General features: G+C 39.2%; 3 protein-coding genes across 4 annotated transcripts; all 3 read left to right on the top strand.

Annotated features, from left to right (window-relative positions):
• Nucleotides 1–1,427: 1,427 nt before the first annotated feature.
• On the top strand, nt 1,428–5,601 carry si:ch211-266i6.3 (cytoskeleton-associated protein 2). Of its 2 annotated transcripts, none has more exons than XM_058789601.1 (7): nt 1,428–1,607; nt 1,986–2,043; nt 2,184–3,004; nt 3,603–3,942; nt 4,059–4,119; nt 4,209–4,524; nt 4,620–5,601. In XM_058789601.1, the coding sequence occupies exons 2-7, from the start codon at nt 2,023–2,025 to the stop codon at nt 4,906–4,908; spliced, it is 1,848 nt and encodes a 615-aa protein (XP_058645584.1). In that variant the 5' UTR covers nt 1,428–1,607; nt 1,986–2,022; the 3' UTR covers nt 4,909–5,601. The 2 variants fall into 2 exon arrangements, with proteins under 2 accessions (XP_058645584.1, XP_058645583.1); XM_058789600.1 differs by having other exon boundaries at nt 1,986–2,052.
• A 318-nt stretch (nt 5,602–5,919) lies between these two features.
• On the top strand, nt 5,920–9,935 carry thap12a (THAP domain containing 12a). The gene is made up of 5 exons (XM_058790368.1): nt 5,920–6,206; nt 6,794–6,914; nt 7,252–7,332; nt 7,478–7,517; nt 7,767–9,935. Exons 1-5 carry the CDS (start codon nt 6,118–6,120, stop codon nt 9,662–9,664), a joined length of 2,229 nt encoding a protein of 742 aa, XP_058646351.1. The 5' UTR covers nt 5,920–6,117; the 3' UTR covers nt 9,665–9,935.
• A 795-nt stretch (nt 9,936–10,730) lies between these two features.
• Nucleotides 10,731–20,682, top strand: si:dkey-250d21.1 (uncharacterized). The gene is made up of 14 exons (XM_058788860.1): nt 10,731–11,180; nt 11,756–11,876; nt 12,040–12,147; nt 12,815–12,851; nt 12,970–14,822; nt 14,958–14,985; nt 15,087–16,855; nt 16,946–16,994; nt 17,211–17,254; nt 17,469–17,517; nt 17,640–19,504; nt 19,648–19,684; nt 19,767–19,850; nt 19,931–20,682. The coding sequence occupies exons 1-14, from the start codon at nt 11,092–11,094 to the stop codon at nt 20,539–20,541; spliced, it is 6,744 nt and encodes a 2,247-aa protein (XP_058644843.1). The 5' UTR covers nt 10,731–11,091; the 3' UTR covers nt 20,542–20,682.
• The last annotated feature ends 655 nt before the right edge of the window (nt 20,683–21,337 follow it).

Genomic DNA, 21,337 nt, shown 5'->3' with positions numbered 1-21,337 from the left:
ATAGCTAAGTAGATCCATGTTCATTTTAAGTCTTAGAAAGAAAACAATGCATTTCAGGTCAATGTCTACTTGAAATGGAATAACCAAGAAGTCGGTTATGCTTGGTTATCCAACCAGTTTCATTTGTTCCCTCTTGCCTCTGGTTTACAGGAAATTAGTCCAGACACACAGGTAAAATGAGTTGCCCTTCTTTATTTAAATAAAGGTCAAAATTAACTGGCAGAAATGACCACACATGTGTGACAGATTTCACATAATGATGCAGTCAGCAGAATATCTCATGAATTAAATATTGCATTAATTAAAGTGGAACCCCCAGGGAAGCAATTTGAGATCACAGTTGGAGTCATAGCCTAACAGCTATAAGCTCCTTATTTACTCATTATCACACACTGAAATGCAGGCACATTTCAAATTCATGCTGTTCAAATGGGTTTGTAATATTCTGCATAGAGCTGGTTTAGAGCATCAAGACTGTGGGATCTTCTGCCATCTAGTGGCTAATATGTAATTTGCTATGCACTTGACGCATGTGTGAAGCCTTTTGAGCGAACAAATGAACAGGAAAATGTCCAAACTTCTGAACTGCATTCTGTACGTATGCAGGTGTTTGGAATAAATATATTCAGTTACATATTTGATTTATGCCCTGCGATGAAATTTACTTCTCATCTTTTTAACAGACTTAAATTAAGATTTTTTAGTTTTTTCACAAGGACAAAATCAAATATAAACTATGCTGTTCATACATCTTTATTTGACCCTATAACTCTAGCACTCTGTTCTAATTTCATTTTATCTATCTGTCTTCTTTTTATTTAAAAAAAATACATATTTGACCCTCCATATATTATATATTTATTCTCTAACTGCTAGCTCTTCTTGTAAAACTAAAAAACAAACAAAAAAAAAACACTATGTTTCTTTTCTATATCTATATTCTTATCTATATTCCATCTACCCGTTTTCTTAAAAAAAAAAAAAAAAAACTTGTAATAGCACTTACATGTTGTTGCTCTTTTTTTGTTTTTTTAATTGCTTCTAATGTCCTCATTTGTAAGTCGCTTTGGATAAAAGCGTCTGTTAAATGACTAAATGTAATAATGTAATGTAATACATAGCCTATCTTTTTTCCTCACATAAAACTTACAATTTAAATTATCTTACTGAGACTACTATCAAATATAAAATGAAACATTACGTTTTCTTTCAAAGACTGGGGCTATCTAAAATTAAATCAAACATTTATGTCATTAGACTGGAATTTAGGGCAGCTGGGTTCCTCAACAGTTTTTTGAAACCGAGCAGTTATGAGAGGAATTTTATTTTGGTTTAAAACAGGCTGCTCCCAGCTCTATGTAGAAGAGGTGGGGCCAACTCAATTTTAATCACGTGATCAGAAGCAGCCAATACGATTCGTAGGCTGGAGTGACTCACAAACGGTCTTCGCCAATCCGACATCTCGCCGCGCTGAACCGAACTCAAATTTGTTTGAAAGAGCGTGCGCTGTGCTTGAATGTGAGGAGATTCTTTTCTTCAAAATTCAGTTATTAAACTGAGATATTTATACTTGTTTTACCTGACTGGTTGAAGGAGCAGTACATAACGTAAGTATATGCTGTTTTTAGGCAACTTTTATCAATTTGCTGTGAGTATTGTCATGATTTGGATCGTTTTGAAGCGTGCTAATATAATGGTAACTCCTCTCTGATTTTTTTATTACTGATAGAAAAGTGGGAAATATTTTGAATTAATCGGTTTGACATGTTATGAGGTATTTTTGTATGTCTGGGTGCAACACCGATTTCTGTTTTATAACAATATTAAGATGAAAGTCCCAAAAATATGTATTTTGGTGTAGTTTGCACATCAAGCTTATGAGAGGTGACACAGCAAAATAAAGCAGTCAAAAGTTGCTATTTTGTGAGACATCTTTTCTTGTTTTGCTTGTTTGAATGTTATTATAACAGTGTGATGTTCTGCAGGGGAAAATCATTGTCTTTGAAGAGCTGTCCTTTATAGATGCACAGAATGGAGTCAGTGGTGAGAATGGTAATCAATGCATTTTGTGAAGCAGATCAGCTCTTTTATAGATTTCAAACAGTTATTTAGATGTGTGACAGATGTTTGTGTGCTTGAAATGTAGTTTTCTTAATTCAGCTCCTTTTATTCTTTCTATTTAGAGGAACAAGGAAAACACTAAACCAGTATGTGGCCCAAAAAAAGAAGTCACCAGCAGTATTGTATCAAAACAAAAAGTGATTTGTAGATCTGCACCCCTTCAGTCAAAGAATGATGTTAAGGAGGATAACTCTGGAACAAGAGAGAAGGAAAAGAATGTTAGACCGAAGACCCAAACTAATGCTGATCCTACTAAGCGTAACACACTGAGCCAGGCCTTCCGTACACAGCAGACTGTAAGACACAGGAAGCTTGTGGAAGAAGTTCAAAAACCACCCTCTACCATCTCTGCCATCCAGAAATCCAAACCTGGTACGTATAAGGGTCGTGTAGTACAGTCTAAAATCGACTGTTTCAGAAAACCCAGTGCTGATGTGAAGACCACAGAAAAGAAGGTGATTTCAAAACCGGATGTGACCAGACCAAAACCTGAGCTTCCAAAAGTTCGGTCCAAGTCTGTTACTTCCCTGCCAGAGTCCACTAAACCCAGAGTAAACTCTGCTTTGTCATCTAGACCGAAATCTGTCTCTGATATCCAGCTGAACGCCACTGATAAACCAGTCCAGAAGTCTGTTTCCCATAAACGGATACCTCAAAAGGTCCAAGGCACTGTCTCCCGAGCAGGTGCTTGTGCTCTTCCCAGGTCAGCTCCTTTAGCTACAGGGCGATTGGCCATCAGCAAGCCCATCGCTTCGAAGAAGAAAGAGATGACGGTGCAGGTGGAGAAACCCAAAACAGCCACCACTGAACTTCTAGTCTGCAGGCCTGTCACAAGTACAGTCAGCCAGTACAAAGTACAAATAGAGACGGCTGAAGAGAGAAGGTAAGTTGAATACATTACCATCAAATAGTTTGGGGTCAGTAAGATTATTTATACTTAAGTAATACATTTTTTTTTTTTTTTTTAATTATCATTCAGGCTGGATTAAATTGATTTAAAGACATGTACTATGTTACAAAAAATTATTCACCAAAGAATACTGGTAAAAAATATATCACGCTCTCCACAAGAATATTATTCTTATTTATTTAATAAAAACGTGTCCAAGAAATATTTTCATGAGCATCCATTCAGCATATTAGAATGATTTCTGAAGTTAAATCGTGACATTGAAGACTTGTGTAATGCTACTGAAAAACAGCTTTGCCAACACAAGAATAAATTACATTTTTAACTACATTAAATCAAAAAGTTGTTTTAAGTTGTAATATTTCACAGTATTACTATTTTACTGTATTTTTGCTCAAATAATTTTTTTCAAAAACATAAAATCTTAAAACCAAACTTTTGAACAATAGGTTATGTATTTTAGAAACTTGAGTCAAGCATAACCTACTTAATTTTAACTGGACAAGTGTGACAATGTGTACAGAATATATTGATGTGATTGTCTAATGTTTCATTTGTACTCTACTTTCAGAGCAAAGCTTGCAGAGTGGCTGGCATCTAAGGGAAAGGCTCTGAAAAGGCCTCCGATCTCAGAAAAGTCGGCAACCTTTTCAAGTAAACCAAAACCAGCTCCGCAGCCTAAAACTGGATCCAAAGCCACAACTGATGCCCAGTCTGAGCCTGTCGTCCAGACTGAGGCTGTAAAACCAACCGCTCCATTGAAGACCGACAACCAAACTAACAATATTGAAGTCCCTGACAATAAAACAGTGTGTTCTAGGAGATCAAGTAATATTATGAATACCACGCTAGACCTGCTGGATAACAGTGATATGGATTTGCCAGTCGACCCAGAGATAAGGATGGAGTCGGTAAGAACCATAAGAGAATCTTATTCGTGAAATCGATAGATAGACAGATATTCGCTGATGTATTTTGTCTTTTTTTTTTAATCGTAATTTCTGCTTTGCTTATATGTAATATGCAGTTGGTGTTGAACTTGTGTGATAAATTGGATGCAATGGAGACGCCCTCATCATGTGAAGATGGTGAGTCCCATCCATAATCTTTATGCAGGAATTGCTTATTAACTAATATTATTATAAATTGCTCATATGTTTTTGCCCATCCTCGATAGGTGTAAATGTTGACAAATCTGACATGGTGGCAGAGAAAAGAATGGAAGTACAAGTGGAGGAGCAGGAAACGGATGAAGTGTTTGAAATTCTGAAAGAGGAGGAACTGGGAGATGAGGAAGACTCAGAAAGTGAGCTTACAGAAGACACTAAGAAACCTATTATTAAGAATGAGGATGATGATCAGGAACCTAAGGAGAAGCAGCCATTTGTGAGTGAAGATGATGACAGTGATGAGGAGATGAACAGCACTTCTCCAGAGATGGCAGGGGCATCCATTGTGAAATACAATGTGAAAACGACTCCATATCTGCAAAGGTGAGTTTGGAGTCATTTAACACTATGTACGCATACATAAAGACACATACATTTGTAAGACGTTTGAGTGTTCATCTGGTTTTCTCATCCTATAGTGTAAAAAAGATAATTGATTGCGAAACCGCACCAGGCAGTGGCTCACGACGCAAAAGCACCATCAAAGACCTCAAGTTTCTGACTCCTGTTCGACGATCGACACGAATCCAGCGTAAGTCCTCTCGTCTGCCAGGTATGCTGAACGACCACGATACTTGCGTCTCCTCATTGGCTGAGCTGGTGCAGATGGAAGATGCAGATTCAAATGCTTACATCTACAGAAAAAACCCAGCACTACTGGAAGACCTGCCTGATCAGCCTGAAGACTTTGCAAAAGTATGCAGTTAAGCGGTATAAGCTGATGTTGATGTTACTTTTAAATTGGACATTTATGAGCATATGTAACGCCTACATTTTAAGTATCCTATGTGACACTATTAAAAATTGTTTATTTGAATATTTAAGTGTTTGTTGCATTGGGCTGCTAAATGATCTCTTAACTGCAATGGCTTTTAACAGTTTAGGGACAATAATTTGATTTATAGGCACTATTATAAAAAGTTATCTTCTATGCTAACAAGGCTAATGCAGTATGTGTGTATAAAGAGCTTTTTTTCTGTTTGTTTATTTGTTTGTTTTTTGTAACATATTAACACAACACTGCTTTGTTCATTTTGTGAACCTGGAAGATGAAGTGAAAAAAATGTAACATGGATGTAAAAAGGTTTTTTTTGTTGATTTGTTTTGAAAAATGAACAAACCAAAGAATGTGTTGCCTTTCTGTCGCTGTAATTTCTCTTGAAGATTTTAGATGTCATCGATTCTGCTGTTGCTGCTGTTCAGTTTTTCTTTTTTAATGTGTAATTTTCTAAACCTACAGTAAAGTCTTTTAATTAACTAGACTTATTTTCTACAGAGTATTCCATTAATCCCTTACTAGTGACCATGTCTTTTTAAAGGCAAGATGAGCATTCACTGTATTTTAACCATAATTGTGATCACTGAACTAGTCACTGTATGACACCTTAATAAAGAATATATCAGTGCAATATAAATATCAGTTTCATTGTGTCAATGTAACAGAAACATTGGTTTTACTATCTGATGTGTCTAGTTAAGGATTCATGAAATCATTTCTGAATGGCAATGAAAGGGGTGACTGAGACAGTCTAACCTTTTTGTAATCAAAAAAAGACATTATGTGAGTAAATGACACATCTATCGTTCTTGGCCGAACTACTACTTTAATATTGCTCATAAAATTGTTTTTCTATCATATCCACGGTTCCTCCCTAACTGCCGCCAATTTCTTCCTGTAAACGCATGCTGATTGGCTGGAAATTTGAACTCGCTGTGCTCGAGCAAAGCATTGTGGGACGGAGACGAATTCCAACGCGCTTCTCCTCCAGGCCACACAAAGCACTAGAGTGCCGATCAATTTACCACTTTATTAGTCTCTAAAACTACATTTTTAAAAACTTTTTGAAGGGAATATCATCACAGTGAGTCCAATGAACTTGATTCGCTATTAAAGATTCGACTCAGAGTGAACGCACGATGCCTAATTTCTGCGCGGCGCTAAACTGCTCCAGGAACAGCACTCATTCGGTGCTGGCGTTCTTCAGGTTTCCACGGGACCCAGAGAGGTAAATTACACACATTTTGCTCACCTAGCTTACTCTTTGTCATCTAGACGATAGACGACTTCGTGTTTAACCTCCATTTAAACCTTCATCTATTTTCCAGTACAAACATTGCATGCAGAGCTGTACTGAGCCAGTTAACGTTAGCTCGCTTGGCAGATCAGATGCGAAGTTGAACATGTCAATATATAGTGTTTACATGCTGCACAAAGTATTGTTATATAACCGGGAGTTGTTTATCAGGCAGCCCAGCTTTACTTTGCAATTGTATTGTTTAAATGAGATAAGAAAGTGTGTTTATTAGGCCAACTGGCTGTTAAAACGTAGTTCTGATTGAATGTACTGAAAGTATCTGTCATAGATATGAACTACATTGATTCCATTCTGGATGTTGTGTATTAGCACAATCATTGTCAAATCATTGTGTATTAGCTAGACCCAATCAACATTGTATATTACAGTTAAAACAAAACAATACAGAGAATATGCACTATTTTATGGTATCATAATGCTATATCCACATCATTGTGCTTAATGTGCTATGGGAGATGCTATATAAGCCCTCCATTCATAAGATATTTATTCCGTAGGTGTAAGAAATGGGTGGAAAACTGCAGTCGCTCAGACCTTAAAGACAAAACACCGGACCATCTGAACAAATACCACAGACTGTGTGCCAGACACTTTGAACCTAACTTGATAACCAAAACCGTAAGTTGTTATTAATCTTTTTGTATAGTTCATATGTAATTATTGTATTTCTTTAATGTACTTCACCTTCATATGAATTATAATTTAAAATATAAGAAATTGTATAGGCTATGTATCAAGTTTCTGCTTGCTTTGCGATTAACTTAAATAGTCCTGCAGTGTGACATAAATTTCAGTGAAAATATAAATATTAAAAAACTGCAAGTACAAGAATTAAAAATTGTTGTGTAAGAGTTTTAAGTATGGTATATAAAACAGCTTGACATCATAACTTCCCATGAATAAATAACATGATCTCTAACATATTGCATTGTGCATTATTATGATTATTATCCAGAGCCCTTTCAGGACTGTACTGAAGGATAATGCGATACCAACCATATTTGACAATCCTTCCTTCAAACGGTCGAATAATGAGGTAAGAGTTGCTCCGTATTAATTAATGAGTTGTTACTGTACTGTATTAAGCCTGTCTCTTAACATTTTTAAGGTAGCTAAATGTCAATTGTGTGTAAATACTGAATGTGAAGGTTTTAGTAATGAATTTGGTATGTTTCTAACAGACAGAAAATAAGGATGCCCCTGAAGCGAAGAAGAGTAAATGTGAGTTGTTTTTGTGTGTTTTGTTTGTTCTTTTATTTTATGATTCAGAACTATTTAGATATTACAATATAATTTTCTCACATATTTACATACCCTCGTTGCAAAATCTGTAATCTGGAGGGATTTTTTAAAAATGCATTTTTATTTACTAATGCTGTAATAAAGCTCTTTGACACATTCTATTTATTTACATGAATTCCACTATACATAATAATTACTGTTTTTTACATTTTTTTTTTGTATTCTCAGCGGATTCCCAAAGTGAGCCAACGAAAGATAATAGTGAGGCAACAACCAAAGAGATCAGTGAGAGCAAAAATGGCGATGGGGTTGACAGCAGCCCCCAGGTCATTGATGAGGAAACGCTGAATAAAGAGTATCTCAAGTCTCTGTTTGATGTTGTTGTGATGATGGGAACGCAGAACATCCCTCTGCATGGGCACTCCGACAAAGAACCCAGAAGCAAAAGCTTTACTCCCAGCAACTTCCAGGCACTTTTGGAGTACCGCATCAATGCAGGTGACGAATTTCTCAGAAAGAAGTTCGAGGGGTCGCCCGTAAACCTCGAGTATTGCTCCTCTACTCAATTGCAGCAGATGCTGGAAGTGATCGAAAACTGCGTTCATGGAGAGTTGTTGGCTGAAGTTAAAGAAGGACGCTTCTTCTCATTGGTTGTAGGCAACCTGGTTGAGATAGGCGGAGAGAGCCGTCTCCCATTGTTTATACGTTTTGTGGACAAGACCAACTGCCTCCGGGAAGAATTTGTCGGGTTTCTGCCTTTTGAAGGTGATGTGGAGGCTATCACCAAGAGGCTTATTGCTGAAGTGACCGAGAAATGTGGCCTGGACATGCAGTACTGCAGAGGACAGGCATATTTGTGTTCTGGTGTGTCCGCTATGAAGGTCAAAGCAGTGGTGGCCAGAATAGCTGAGTTACACCCGCTAGCGGTTCTCACCCCTTGCTCCAGCTGCTCTCTAAACATCTGCCTGGCAAACACAATGACCTTCACAGGAGTGCATCTCGTCATGTCTACCCTGAAAAAGCTGGATGCATTTTTCAGTAAGTCACCATTGTTACAAAATCAGCTGGAAAGTGCAATTTCGATCTACTACCAGGGAAATGAAGAAAAGGCCAGTGTCCTCAAAGAGGCCTGTTACTCGAAATGGACCGAGCAGCATGATACATTCGAAGTAGCTGTCGACCTCCTGGAGTCTCTCCTGCTTTGCATGGATAGCATCCATGATAATGAAGATCACAAATGGAGCGATGAAGTAGCACACAACGCCTTTGTCATATCCGAGGCATTGGCTGATTTTGAATTTGTCATGACGTTAGTGGTGCTGAAGAACACACTTTCCTTCTCCAGAGCCTTTGGTAAGAATCTGCAAGGCCAAACGAACGAGGTTTTCTTCGCATCTAGCAGTCTAACTGCGGTTCTGCATTCGCTGAATGAAGTTTACGAGAATATCGAGGTCTACCATGAGTTCTGGTTTGAGGAGGCTGTTAACCTGGCTGCAGCTCTTGAAATCCCAGTGAAAGTACCCAGGCTGTACTTCAGAAAACGGCCAACATCTGGTGAGGAAATCCAACCTGAGACCTACTATAAAGAGCAAGTCACCCTTCCAGTGGTCAGCCATGTGATTAAGGAGCTGTCTGATCTTTTCTCTGAAAATCACCTGAAGGCTCTGAAGTCCTTGTCACTCGTCCCTGCCATCATGGGACAGTTGAAGTTCAACACCGCAGAGGAGACCAGTGTAGACATTTATAAAGATGACTTGCTGAACCCAGACACCTTTCCTGCCGAGTTACACTGCTGGAAGATCAAATGGAAGCATGGCACTAAAGACGTTGTACTGCCATCAACTATCTACGAGACGCTTCAGCTGTCCGATGTGAAGTTCTTCCCCAACGTGTGTGCTCTCCTGAAAGTCCTGTACAATCTGCCAGTCTTTGCTCTGACAAATGACAAATGTAGCACTGCGAAACAACGACTGACAGCGTACCTGGAAGATACACCTGTGCATCACAGAAACAAGAGCATGGCTCTGTTCTATATTAACTGTGCTATTAAGCATGATTTGGACAGCATGGTGGAGAAATACTTGAAAATGTATCCAGATAGTGAGCCGTCAGAGAATCGTGATTGATTACAGGCAGCAGCACAGTTTTACATATTGCAGTATGATGACTATTGTCAATCAGCAGTTTGTAATTTTGCAGCTATAATTTTGTTACTTTTGCTTTTTATGTACAGTCATACAAGATTAACAGGACTTGAGCCTTTTCTTATTGTTCTACCGTTTCATTTAACTTGGTGTATATAAAAGTGTACCCCCAGTTTGAATTTGAAAATATTAAAAAGATCTTTGCTGACCAATTCCATGAATGTGTCTTGAAACTGTTAAATGCATTTTTCAGAATTAAATACATATTCTGCAAAAAAAGGAAGAAAATATTGTTTTCTGTTCTTAATCTTTTGATATAATGTGATATTAAATGATAGTTTATGATGTCAAATAAAAATGACAATTATATGTATTATAACTATTATCATTAGCATATAGAAATGGTCTTCACTTATTTGCAGGTTATTATATAGTGAATTGCATTTTTAATACTTATATCAGGCACATAGATAATGTTTTTATATATAAGTAAAATATTTACTAATTATTTCTATTGCTTTTGTCACAAATTAGCTTTGAGCTATTTTACTGGTACATTATTAAATAATGTGAAATTGTGCTATATCGTGGGATAATTCTTGCAGAGTCAAAAATTGCTCAATAAGGCACAAGAAAAAGTTAAAATTTTTACTACTAGGCAGTTGTGGGGTAAATTATATAATCCTTATAAAAACCCTTTAAATATTAATGATTAGAATAGTAATTTATGTACCAAACATGGTGGTTATATGTGCTTTATGACATCTTTCATAGGGGCAAAATAAAATTAAACAGCTGGGACCATATGAAATGTTAACATCAAATCTAGACAAGCTGAATTTGTAATTTATCGTTGCAAAGTACATCAAAAACGCATATTAGATCCTTCAAAGTCAGATATTAGTATGTGGGACTGAATGGGTTAGACTCCTATGAAATAATCAGGACTGATAAAATGATCAGCTAAGTGTTATTAAAAGGGTGTGACCTCGAATGTTCACGTGGGTTACAAAAAAAAACCTTGGCGCCTCGTGGAGAAGGGGAACTAATTTGTATTTGAGCCATCATTTTGTGATGATGCTTTTAAAAAAATAAGTTGTGCAGCATTTTTGACTTATTCTGGAAGGGGAACGAATGACGGTGATAGAATTGTTTTTTTGGGGGGGGGATCCGTCCTCAGTTTAGTCCATTTCCGCTCTACATAGGTGTTCTTCCTGGTTGTTGATTCCTCTGTGAAAGTAGCAACATTTCGGCCATGAGCAAATTCCAGTAGAATGCACGCGACGATTGGAAATAACGCCAGATAGCGTGAAATCTATGTAGATGCGCGCGCGCTTTTTGCTGCCAAAGCGTCTCCTTTTGCGCTGAAGGATTTGTGCAATGCAGTGTTCATTTTGATTAAGTCCAAAATGCCCGACTGCTGTGCCGCAGCAAACTGCAAGCAGAGTACGGACCAGTCCAACGTTTCCTTCTTTAGGTTCCCGCTGGATCCCATTCGGTGAGTGCAGCCTTTGGCCGTAAATGCAATCGCAATTTAATCGATGCTATTTTTTTTCCTATTTATATTTTTTATTTAAGTACAGAATGAGCAAATTAGCATCGTTTGTTAGCTGGTTAGCTTCTGCCCCCTTTTACAATGATTCATTGAATGCATGGCACCCTTATTGTGGAGCTTATGCTTTCCCTGTTGCCTTCATTAATCTTATGCAAATATTTTTTTTGCTTTGCGAGGGCCTGTTTTTTTTAACTGGTGATCATGAAATTAAGCTATCTTTCGCATTTCTTCAACGTGATTGCTGCAACTTTTAAGGGGTTACTGTAAGCTATTGACTTCTGTACACGTTCGCCATCATCAGGCCCTTCCCAAAATGGCAGGAATTTAATTCCCTTAGAATACGTTATTCTGTTTAAGGCTTGATTTGTGTTTTTGCTTTCTTCTTGTGGGATTTGGATGTCAAACTGAGTATTTTGGTGTTTATTAAACGCATGTGCTGTGATTTTTGTTTGTTGAGGTTTGTAGTCATGGTAAAATATCACTTTTGCACTACTGCAGTAACCTTACTTCATCTTTAGATGTAAACAATGGGTGGGTAAATGCCACAGACCAGATCTGGAGACCAAAACGCCTGAAGATTTACACAGGAACTACAGATTGTGCTCAAAACACTTTGAGACCTCAATGATATGTCAGCAAGTAAGTTTGCATGGTTTTATTTTGTATAAATGGCTGAAATATATAATTGTATATATAATTTTTGAAATATAAAGCATTCACACGTTCCCAATTATTTCAACCTGCCCCCCACCCCCTGACATGACACCGTTGACCCTTAATGTGTAAAACTTTTTTATTTCAGAGCTCTCAGAAATCTGTTTTGAAGGATGATGCCGTTCCTACTATATTTGATTTTGCAACCAACCAGGACAATGCACAAACTACCAACAGAAAAAGGACACGGGAGAAAGTGAGTATCTATTGTACACATCAAGATTCAAAAACTTTTTTTATTCTTTCTTAACTTTTTTGCTGTGTGAATAGACTGAGAAAAACTTTTCTTGAGGAAAAATTATTTTAAAAATATCAAATCTTTTTTTCTTTAATATTTGAATTTATCTCAATATAAGAGAAACCACAAGAAAATTTTAATAATGAGTGGTCTCTAGCAACTACTGCATGGCTACTGCAGGGGGTGGCTATAAAGAAAATAAATAAAACAGTAAACAGCCAACGGATGTAACTTAGAATGGGATATGGATCGGTTTGTGAAAGGGAAAGAAAAGCCATAGATGAAGTCGCACAGACCCAGGCAGGTGCTGGTAATTCAAAAGCTAAATATGATGAGGCATATCTTTATCTTGGCTTCACTCACCGTGTCTACACCGCATGCTAAAGTTGTCGCACCGCAACAGCTAGAGGCTGTCTACACTGGACGCAACAAAACGACCGTTGCAAATCATTTTAACTTTGTGTTAGTACATAAGTTTAATGTCGGGGATTTGTCGTGCTGGGTTTGTTTTTATAGGTTTAAGGGGGACCCAACCAAAAAAGTTTGAGAACCACTGTATTATGGACACAATGTAGTGTTGACTACAAATGATAGATATTTTTTGTTGTTTTCATTTTATTTTCAGACAGGAGAGGAGCCTGTTGCCACAAAGAAAACTAAAGGTAGGTAATGCATTTCCATGTCAGCATTTTTAAATTGTTTTCTCTTTGTAATTACATAAACTAATTACAGCAGATTCTCTGCATTTTTGTTTTTAAGTGTTTGTTCTGCTTTTTTAAGGTACCACCAATAACTCCAGCCCCTCTGTGCCAGAGGCAGAAGGTAAAGTTGAGAGTGATTCAGCTGAGAACAGCGAAACACACAATCCTCCTGCACATGATGAATCAGAGGAGGAGGATCCTGCTATTTCCAAAGTGAAGGAAATTTTGAAAGACTACTTCAAGGAGACTTTAGCCTTCACTGGTTTTAGCATCACCAACAGTGCATCTCTTAATGCTGTTAAACCACTGGGAAATGACCCAGCTAGGCCACTTTCTGTCAACACCATATGCGCAGAAAAGATTGACCAAAAAGAAGTGCTCACCTTAGGTGAAGATGTGATGCGTGAGGAGATCCGCAATAGCTTGCGCCTTGCACGCTTCTTTTCCATACTTCTCCAAGACAGAGTAAGCATTGAGGGCAAGGACCAGATTCCTGTGTTTATCCGCTCAGTCACTGGTGAAGGCTTTCCACAGAAGCACCTTATGGGATTCCTTCCTTGCGATGTTGACTCTGACACTCTGTTCCTTATGCTTATATCTGAGATCCGGAACAAGTGGGGCCTGCGGATGGAGCACTGCCGAGGCTTCACCTACCTGTCATCAGGTGCCATGTGTCAGAAACTGAAGGATCTCTCCTGCAGGATGCTGCGGGATTTTCCACAGGTAGTTTTGTCCCCCAGTGAGCCTTTCGCCTTCAATGTGTGGTTGATTCGCTCCATGCCCATCCTTCCAATTCAGGACGTTGTTGATACTGTAGAGCAGGTTGCTTCTGTTATTAGGCAATCAGAAACTCTGGCGAAGAAACTTGATGCCAAGATCACTGCTTCATACAGCCACATCAAAGGCGAAGTGGACAGAGTGAAGGAGTCTTGTCAGAACCATTGGGAATATGCCACCGATGCTTTCCAGACAATGCTTGATATCTTGGAGCCGCTTTTGAGCAGCATTGGAGAGATGTGCACCAGTGCCCTTTCAGATGTGGACACAGACACCGTCGTAGTGCTTCTAATGCTGAAAGAGAAGCTGAAGAACTTTGATTTCATCATTACACTTGTGGTCTTGAAGAATACGCTGTGTTGTGTAAGCATCCTGAACCCCAGCCTCAGGGGAATAATCAGCATCAGTAGCACATTGCAGTACACCATCTCTAACGCCTTGAAGCTTCTAACCAAACATATGCAGGAGATTGCTATTTTTCACAGAAAGTGGTTCTCTGATGCAGTGGGCAGAGCCAAGAAGTTAGGGGTGCCAGTCAATCTGCCAGTGGAGATGGTGACAAATGGTGATGGTGCAGAGAAACCACAAGGCTCTTTGGAGGATTACTACAGGGAAGCACTGAGCAAGAAGGTTTTACAATACCTTGTTGATGAAGTCAAAAGAGTCCTAGGCACTGAAATGGCAAGAATCCTCAGATGGTTGTCATTGGTGCCCTCATACATGGCTGACCACAATTTTAGCATCCGCAAAGACAAAGTTGCTGATGCTAACCTGAATAACTTGGCTCGTCCTGACTCCTTTTATGATGAGCTGGGCTGTTGGGAAGTGAAATGGCGACATGCTAGCAAGCGAAGGATTCTTCCCACCAGTGTGTTTGCTACCCTCAAGATCCCAGATATAGGCTTTTACCCAAATGTGCAGAGCCTTTTGAGAGTGTTGGGCACCATCCCTTGTGTCCGCGCAGAATCTGATGTGTATGGGCACTATGACATGGTGTTGGACCGCTATCAGTCGTACATGAAAGAAGTACAAGTGGAAAAGAGACTGAGCAATATGGCCTTTGTTTATGTCAATCAAGATGTCCACTTCAGCATTGAGGAAATGGTGGAGGCATATGTAAAGAAATATCCAGAAATCCTGCAGCTGTTACATGAAGTATGTATGTTTTGGTAACTAATTAAATTTGATTTGTATTTAATTATATTTAGTTTCTGGAGATAAATAATGCCAAAAACTTGAGCATGTTTTTAACAAGCTGTTCACCGTTTTGATCCACTCATTTGTTTTTAGGATGATTTAATGGAAGTGCAACCATCAGGTAAAGCTTCTCACCTTTCTGGTTTTGATAAATACAGCTCAGCTGAATTTTGTTAAATACAGTTATTGATTTTATTTATTTTACTCCAACCCCTGTAACAGTTCCTGAATCCAGTGCAAATGACGCCTCTAAAGAAGATACGGAAGAACCAAGAGAGATGACTTTAAATATGGACATTGAGAGACAGAAACTGCCTGAGTATGCAGAAACTGATAAAGAGGCATTAAAGTCTGCGTTACAGACCGCTGTCATGGCAGCATACGGCAGACAAAGCAGACACACTCAGGGTGATCAAGATCAAGAAGTAGAATATGTGACCAAATCCGAGATGAATGAAGTCCTTAAAGTGTGTGAGGATGTTGTAAAAGATAGGATTCTTTCAGAGCTCGGAAATTCATTCTTCTCCCTGTTTATCGACCGAGTTGTCAGATTGGGAGAGACAGACTTCTTACCCATGTTCATCAGATTTGTTGACAGTTTTGATGTCATGCGCCTTGAGCTTCTGGGTTTTATCGAGGTTACTCATGACACTGAGGCCATGTGCGAACGACTTTTTGATGTTGTCACCAAAGAGTGGCGTCTCGATTTGAGCTACTGCCGAGGCCAAGCTTACCTTGGCTCTGGGGAAGTGTCCTACAAGCTCAAGGCCTTTGCATGTAAAATACAGGAGCAGTATCCTCTTGCTATATGCACACACTGCTCATGTTACTCTTTCAATACCTGGTGGTCCAGGTCAGTTCCAGTAGCTGCAGTCATCAGAGCCATAGACACGTTAGAGGAGATAGTGTCATTCTTCCACAGCATGCCTGCCCTCGAGAAACAGTTGGATCAAGTCTTAGCCATAGGCCTAAGAGAGAGCTATGAGAAAATCCATGAGCTTCAAGGAAACTTCTGCTCCACTTGGCTTGAGAAACATGACTCTTATGAAGTCTTCGCTCAGATTCTGGAGCCTCTGGTAGATTGGCTTGAGAATATTGATAACTGTCAACCACAAAGATGGAGTTTGGCAGTATCCAACCGTGCCAAGAGACTACTTCAGTTAATAAGGGACTTTGATTTCATTGTGGCAATTGTTGCGCTAAAAAATGCCTCATCCTTCACTAGAGAACTGAGTGCAGCATTACAGAAAGACCATTTTAGTGCTGCCTCGCAGCTCAGCCAGATCAGTGGTATCGTGGCCACGCTTAACAGAGTGAAAACCAACATCAAGGTTTTCCATCAGAATTGGTTTGATGAAGCTTCTTCTTTTGCTCAGAGTCTGTGTGTGCAGGTTAAAGTGCCTGATAGCGTTATCGTTCCAAGGGACAGCCTCTTGAAGCCAGGTTCATACTATAAAGACACAATGAGTGTCCCTTTAGTTGACCACCTTATAAACATGGTGAAAGACTATTTCTCTGATGACCACAAGGAGGCTCTCAACTTATTGTCCTTGGTCCCGTGCTCTGTGACAATGAGCTATGTTTTTGAAACGCTCAAGTCAAAACCTCCATTGTACATTGGTGACCTTCCTGATCCTGACAACTTCTTCACAGAGCTAAGCTGCTGGAAAGTGAAGTGGAAAACGAAAGTGGTTAGTGTAACCATACCAGAGACCATTTTTCAGACTCTGCGTCTACCCCTCATGCAGTACTTCGTAAACATCAACACATTGCTGAAGATAATGTGTGTGTTGCCAAGCACAGCTTTAGAATATTGTGGTGAGGTGAAGCGGCACAAAATGTATCAAGACTACTTGAGCAACACCTCACCTATGGACAGATTGCCCTGTTTAGCTATGCTTCAGGTGGGCACCGACTTTAACAGAGACCTAGACCGAATGGTTGCTCAGTGCTTAAAGCTCACACCTAAGACACTGGAGGGTATTTGCCTGGTAAGGATCAGTTTTTAAGTAATTTGTTGCTTGTTTCAAATGTTTAATTTGCTTTCCAGATGTGTTCCTAAAGTCTGTTTTAATTCACAGGACAAAGAATCCAAAACCTTAGGAAGGACTGTTGAAATAAAAACAGAAGGTGTGTAATATAATTTTTATTTCTGGCTTTTTTTTTTCTTTCTTGAAGAATCAATGTCTGGAGTAGATTGAGCTATATTTTGATTTAAAATTGAGGTAAAAAAAAACATGCATGCATGAGTTGTTCACAGTAAGATCAGTAACATAAATTTGGAAAATAGGTAGGGTGAATTTTCATTTCATGTTGACTTTAATGCTCACCTTTCCAACATTGCAGATAACACCCACATGGATGATGCAGAGGACAGGGAAGCTCAGCAGGTTTGTAAAGTTGTGATGATAGTTGTTATTATTAATTGTTATAATATATAATTTTTCAAAGGGTTTAGAAAATAGATTTTAGATTACAGTATAGATCGTTTATTGAATTGAAAATGATTTTAAACTATTTTAGGTAAAATGTTGATTTATATCAGCTGTTGATAACAGTTTGCTTTTTTTCAGTTTTGTTCATAAGTAGTATGTCTATTCACAGGACAAAGACTCCAGAATACTTGTTGTGAATTCTGAGATAACAGGCAGTGGTATGTCATTTTTAGGAATGGTCTTGCATTTGAGTTCTTAATGTTTGAGTCTTTAATTAAATATTTGTTTTATTGAAAACGCTGTATTCATTGTCTAAAATAATGTTTACCCTGACTTTTAGAAGCAGAAATCTACAAAGAGGGAGCAGAGAGCACAGAGACTTCGCAGCAGTCTGAAAACATAGAAGTGGTTGCTGGTTGCATGGAAGTGGCTGCTGAGGAGCAGCGTGAAAAGGTTGAAGAAGTGGAGCAGATTCCAGATGAGAATGGCCATTCTGATGAACCAGCTGACAACATAAAGAACTGTGAAGAAGTCTTTAAACAGGCAGCAACGCTTGCAAGGAGAAACTGCTCATTGATCGACCTTGATAAACCAGAACAAGATGCTGTTGTTCAGAAACTTGCCTTATGTCATTGGGTGAAGGAGGAAGGGACATTGTTTTCAGAGGGAGAAATGTTACAAAGTATTGTGAAGGCCATACGAGAAACAATCCTCACTGAAGTTCAGGACTCTCCTTTCTTTTCCGTCATCACTGATAGAGCTATTTCAGTGGGTGAGACGAGGTTCCTACCAGTCTTTGTTAGATATGTGAATGACTGCATTCCTAAAGTGGAGCTTATAGGATTTCTGCCCTTTGATGAAAGCTCTGATGTGGATTTGCATGCTAAGGCTCTTTCAGAAACACTTGAAGATGAGTGGGGACTTCAGATGGGCTGCTGTCGTGGCCAGTCCATCATGTGCTTTGGTACGGGGAGCAAAAGTCTCAGGAAGATGGCTTTGGGATTTTTAGAGAGCTATCCATTAGCTGTGAACACTCCCAGTGAGTCTTGTGGACTTGCCTATTGGCTGGCTTTAAGCCTACAAAATGCATCCATTACAAAGGTTCTAGAGACAGCTGAGGATCTATTACAGTTTTTTGACCAGTCACCCAAATTAGAGAGTGAGCTTGCCAAGACCATGGATGGGCTGCTGAATACCCCACGGGAAGCACTTGCAGAGGTCCCAGAGACCTGCCTGTCCAGATGGAAGAAGAGAGAAGACTTCTTCGATATTTTGGTAGACATGCTGGAGGGAGTTCTGAACTGCTTGGATTCTGTGAGCACCAACTCCAGTGGGTCATGGAGTGATGGCATGTCACTGCATTCCCAGACCCTGTCCACAGCTCTTAGACAGGTTGATTTTATCATCCCCCTAGTGATCTTGAAGAATGCCTGTGCGCCTTTGAGGAATTGCAGCACTGTGTTTCGCTGTGGAAACCCTGCTGACATTATTTGCGAGCTTGAGAAGATTATGCCAATAATAGATACTTTTAGCAAGATGTTGGACAATGTGAGTGCGTTGCATTCTGTCTGGTTTGAGGAGGCAGTGGAGCTTGCAACTAAGGTCATGGGATTGCTGTCATATGCAGAATCTGTCAGTGGCTATGATTCACCAGAAACATTTTACATTGAAGCAGTTAGCTTACCAGTTCTGAATGGTTTGATTGAAGAAATGAAGTTTAACTTCTCAGAGAATCACCTAAAAGCCCTGAAAGTTTTGTCCCTTTTGCCAACGTGCAACCCTCTGCCTATTCTCCCAGAATCCACAGATAAACTGCACACCATATACCTGAGTGATCTCCCTGACCCAGAAACAGTGGAAGAAGACATTAACACCTGGGCCACGGTATGGAGGGAGAAGTATCAAGATGTTTGTCCTCCCACCTCTATCTCTGAGACATTGCTTCATAATGAAGCCAAAAACCTTCCAAATGTTGCAACCCTTCTTAAACTTGTGGCTGTGTTGCCCAGCATTAGCATGGAGTGTGATCTAATGAAGACAACGCTAAACTCTTTGAGGACCTTACTCAGAGATGGTATCTTCAGCAGGGGCAGTAAGACTGATGCAGTGATGCTTCTTATGCATCGCCAGACACTACAGAGCCTGGAAGAGGTGATTGAGAAATGCATGGCGGGTGATCCAGAAAGTAATACATTTCTTGCTCAGGTGTGGTACATTTCTTAGTATTTACACTGTTAATAATTCTCATTGTCCAAAAATATCAAATGAACACACATTGATATCAGCTGATAAACAAAAAATGTTCCTTTTTCATTTTATTTATTTATTTATTTTCTTCATACATGTAGGTAAAGTCAAGAGTTAATCACCTGAGAATGGAAGGTGGTAAGTAAGCTCAAATGGGCTTTCAAAGTAATGAAATTGCTGTTGTGTTTTATTCTGACACTGTCTTTCCTGTCTTTTTCAGAGGTGATTGCCATGGCTCCACAGGAGATGGTTGTAGATACAAATGGTTCAGATTATCCACAAGAGGCAAATGTTGCTGGAGTCGGTCAGTAATGTTAAATGAAAAATATTAGTAATAAGTAAATATCTATTTTTATTAAATATTATGTCTCATTCTTTGTTTAGATGTAGAAACTGCTGCTCCAGAGGAAATTCTAGTGGAAACCAATGACTCTAGTGAAATAGAAAGAGCTGAAGAAAATACACCTGACCAGCCATCATCTTTAACACCTAGCAGCTCAGACAAAGCCACAATTGCAGCTCAAGTCATCCCTGCTTGCAGCTCTCTGCCAACCAGCACACCTGACCAACCAACAGAATCTGTCCATGATGCCGCTATGCAATCTACAGCAGCAGAACATGATAGAAGTGATCAACTGATCGCACTTGTTCAAGATGTAAATGATAGGTCTGAAGTTCTTGATCAGTGTGGAATTGGTCTACCAGTAACAGGGGATCAAATAGCTGCTGAGCAGGCCAATGAAGAAGAGCCGGTTGGCACTGTTCAGTCAGTATCAACTAATCAAAGTGAAACTGATCAACCTATGGAAGTTGATCAGTTTGTTGCCGCAGAACCAGGTGAAACTGACCAGCCAACAACGGAGGAACAAAGTGTACCTGATCAGTTAATGGCAGTTGCGCAAGTTGATACTGATTCCTCCATAGTTGCTCAAGATGAAGGTTCTCACAGTAACAGGCTTAGCAGAGGGTCAGTTTGTGTCGGAGGATCAGAGTGAATCTGTTCAGCTCATGTCAGTTGATTACAGTATAAATAAGTTAGAGTCAGTCCATCAAAGCGAAACTGATCATCCCATGGAAATTGATGTGAGTGGAAATGATTCAAATGTAGTTGAAGATCAGAGTGGAAATGGCCAGCCAGCAACAGGGGAACAATGTGTAGTTGAGCAGTTGGAAGTTAGTTCAGTTGAAACTGATCAGTCTGTTGTAAAAGTTCAGGATGAAGCTTGTCAGTTATTAACAGTGATAGCAGATGGAGGAGAAACTGGTCAATTTGTGTCAGTGGAGCAAATTGAATCTCATGACCTTGAGGCTGTTGATAACTCTGGAAATGATCATTCTGTAGCAGCAGGTCAGAAAAAAAACGGTCAGTCAGTAACTGAAGATCAGATTGTAAATGATCAGTTTGTGGCAGATGGTCAATTTGAAACTGTAAATTTAGTAGTAAAAAGTCAAGATTCTATTCAGACAGAACATGGATTAGCAAATGAAGGTGAGTTAATATCAGAGGATCAGAGTGAATCTCATGAGCTCATGGTAGTTGACTCTGGAAAAGATCAGTCTCTAACATCAGATCACCGTGTAACTGGTCAGTCAGAAATAGGAGACCCAAGTGTAACAGAAGAGTTCATAGTAGTTGGTCAAGTTAAGTCTTCCATAGTAGAGGATCAAGATGAGACAGGTCAGACAGAAACTGGGTTCCCAAGTGAAGGTGAAACTAGTCAGATAGTATTAGGAGATCAAAATGTATCTGATCAGCTCATGGTAGAGGACGACTCTGGAAATGATCAGTCT

The sequence above is a fragment of the Onychostoma macrolepis genome, chromosome 10 (genome assembly GCF_012432095.1).
Source record: "Onychostoma macrolepis isolate SWU-2019 chromosome 10, ASM1243209v1, whole genome shotgun sequence".
Taxonomy (NCBI): domain Eukaryota; kingdom Metazoa; phylum Chordata; class Actinopteri; order Cypriniformes; family Cyprinidae; genus Onychostoma; species Onychostoma macrolepis.
Note: the sequence above shows the minus strand (reverse complement) of the source record. Positions and strands in the feature narration are given on the sequence as shown.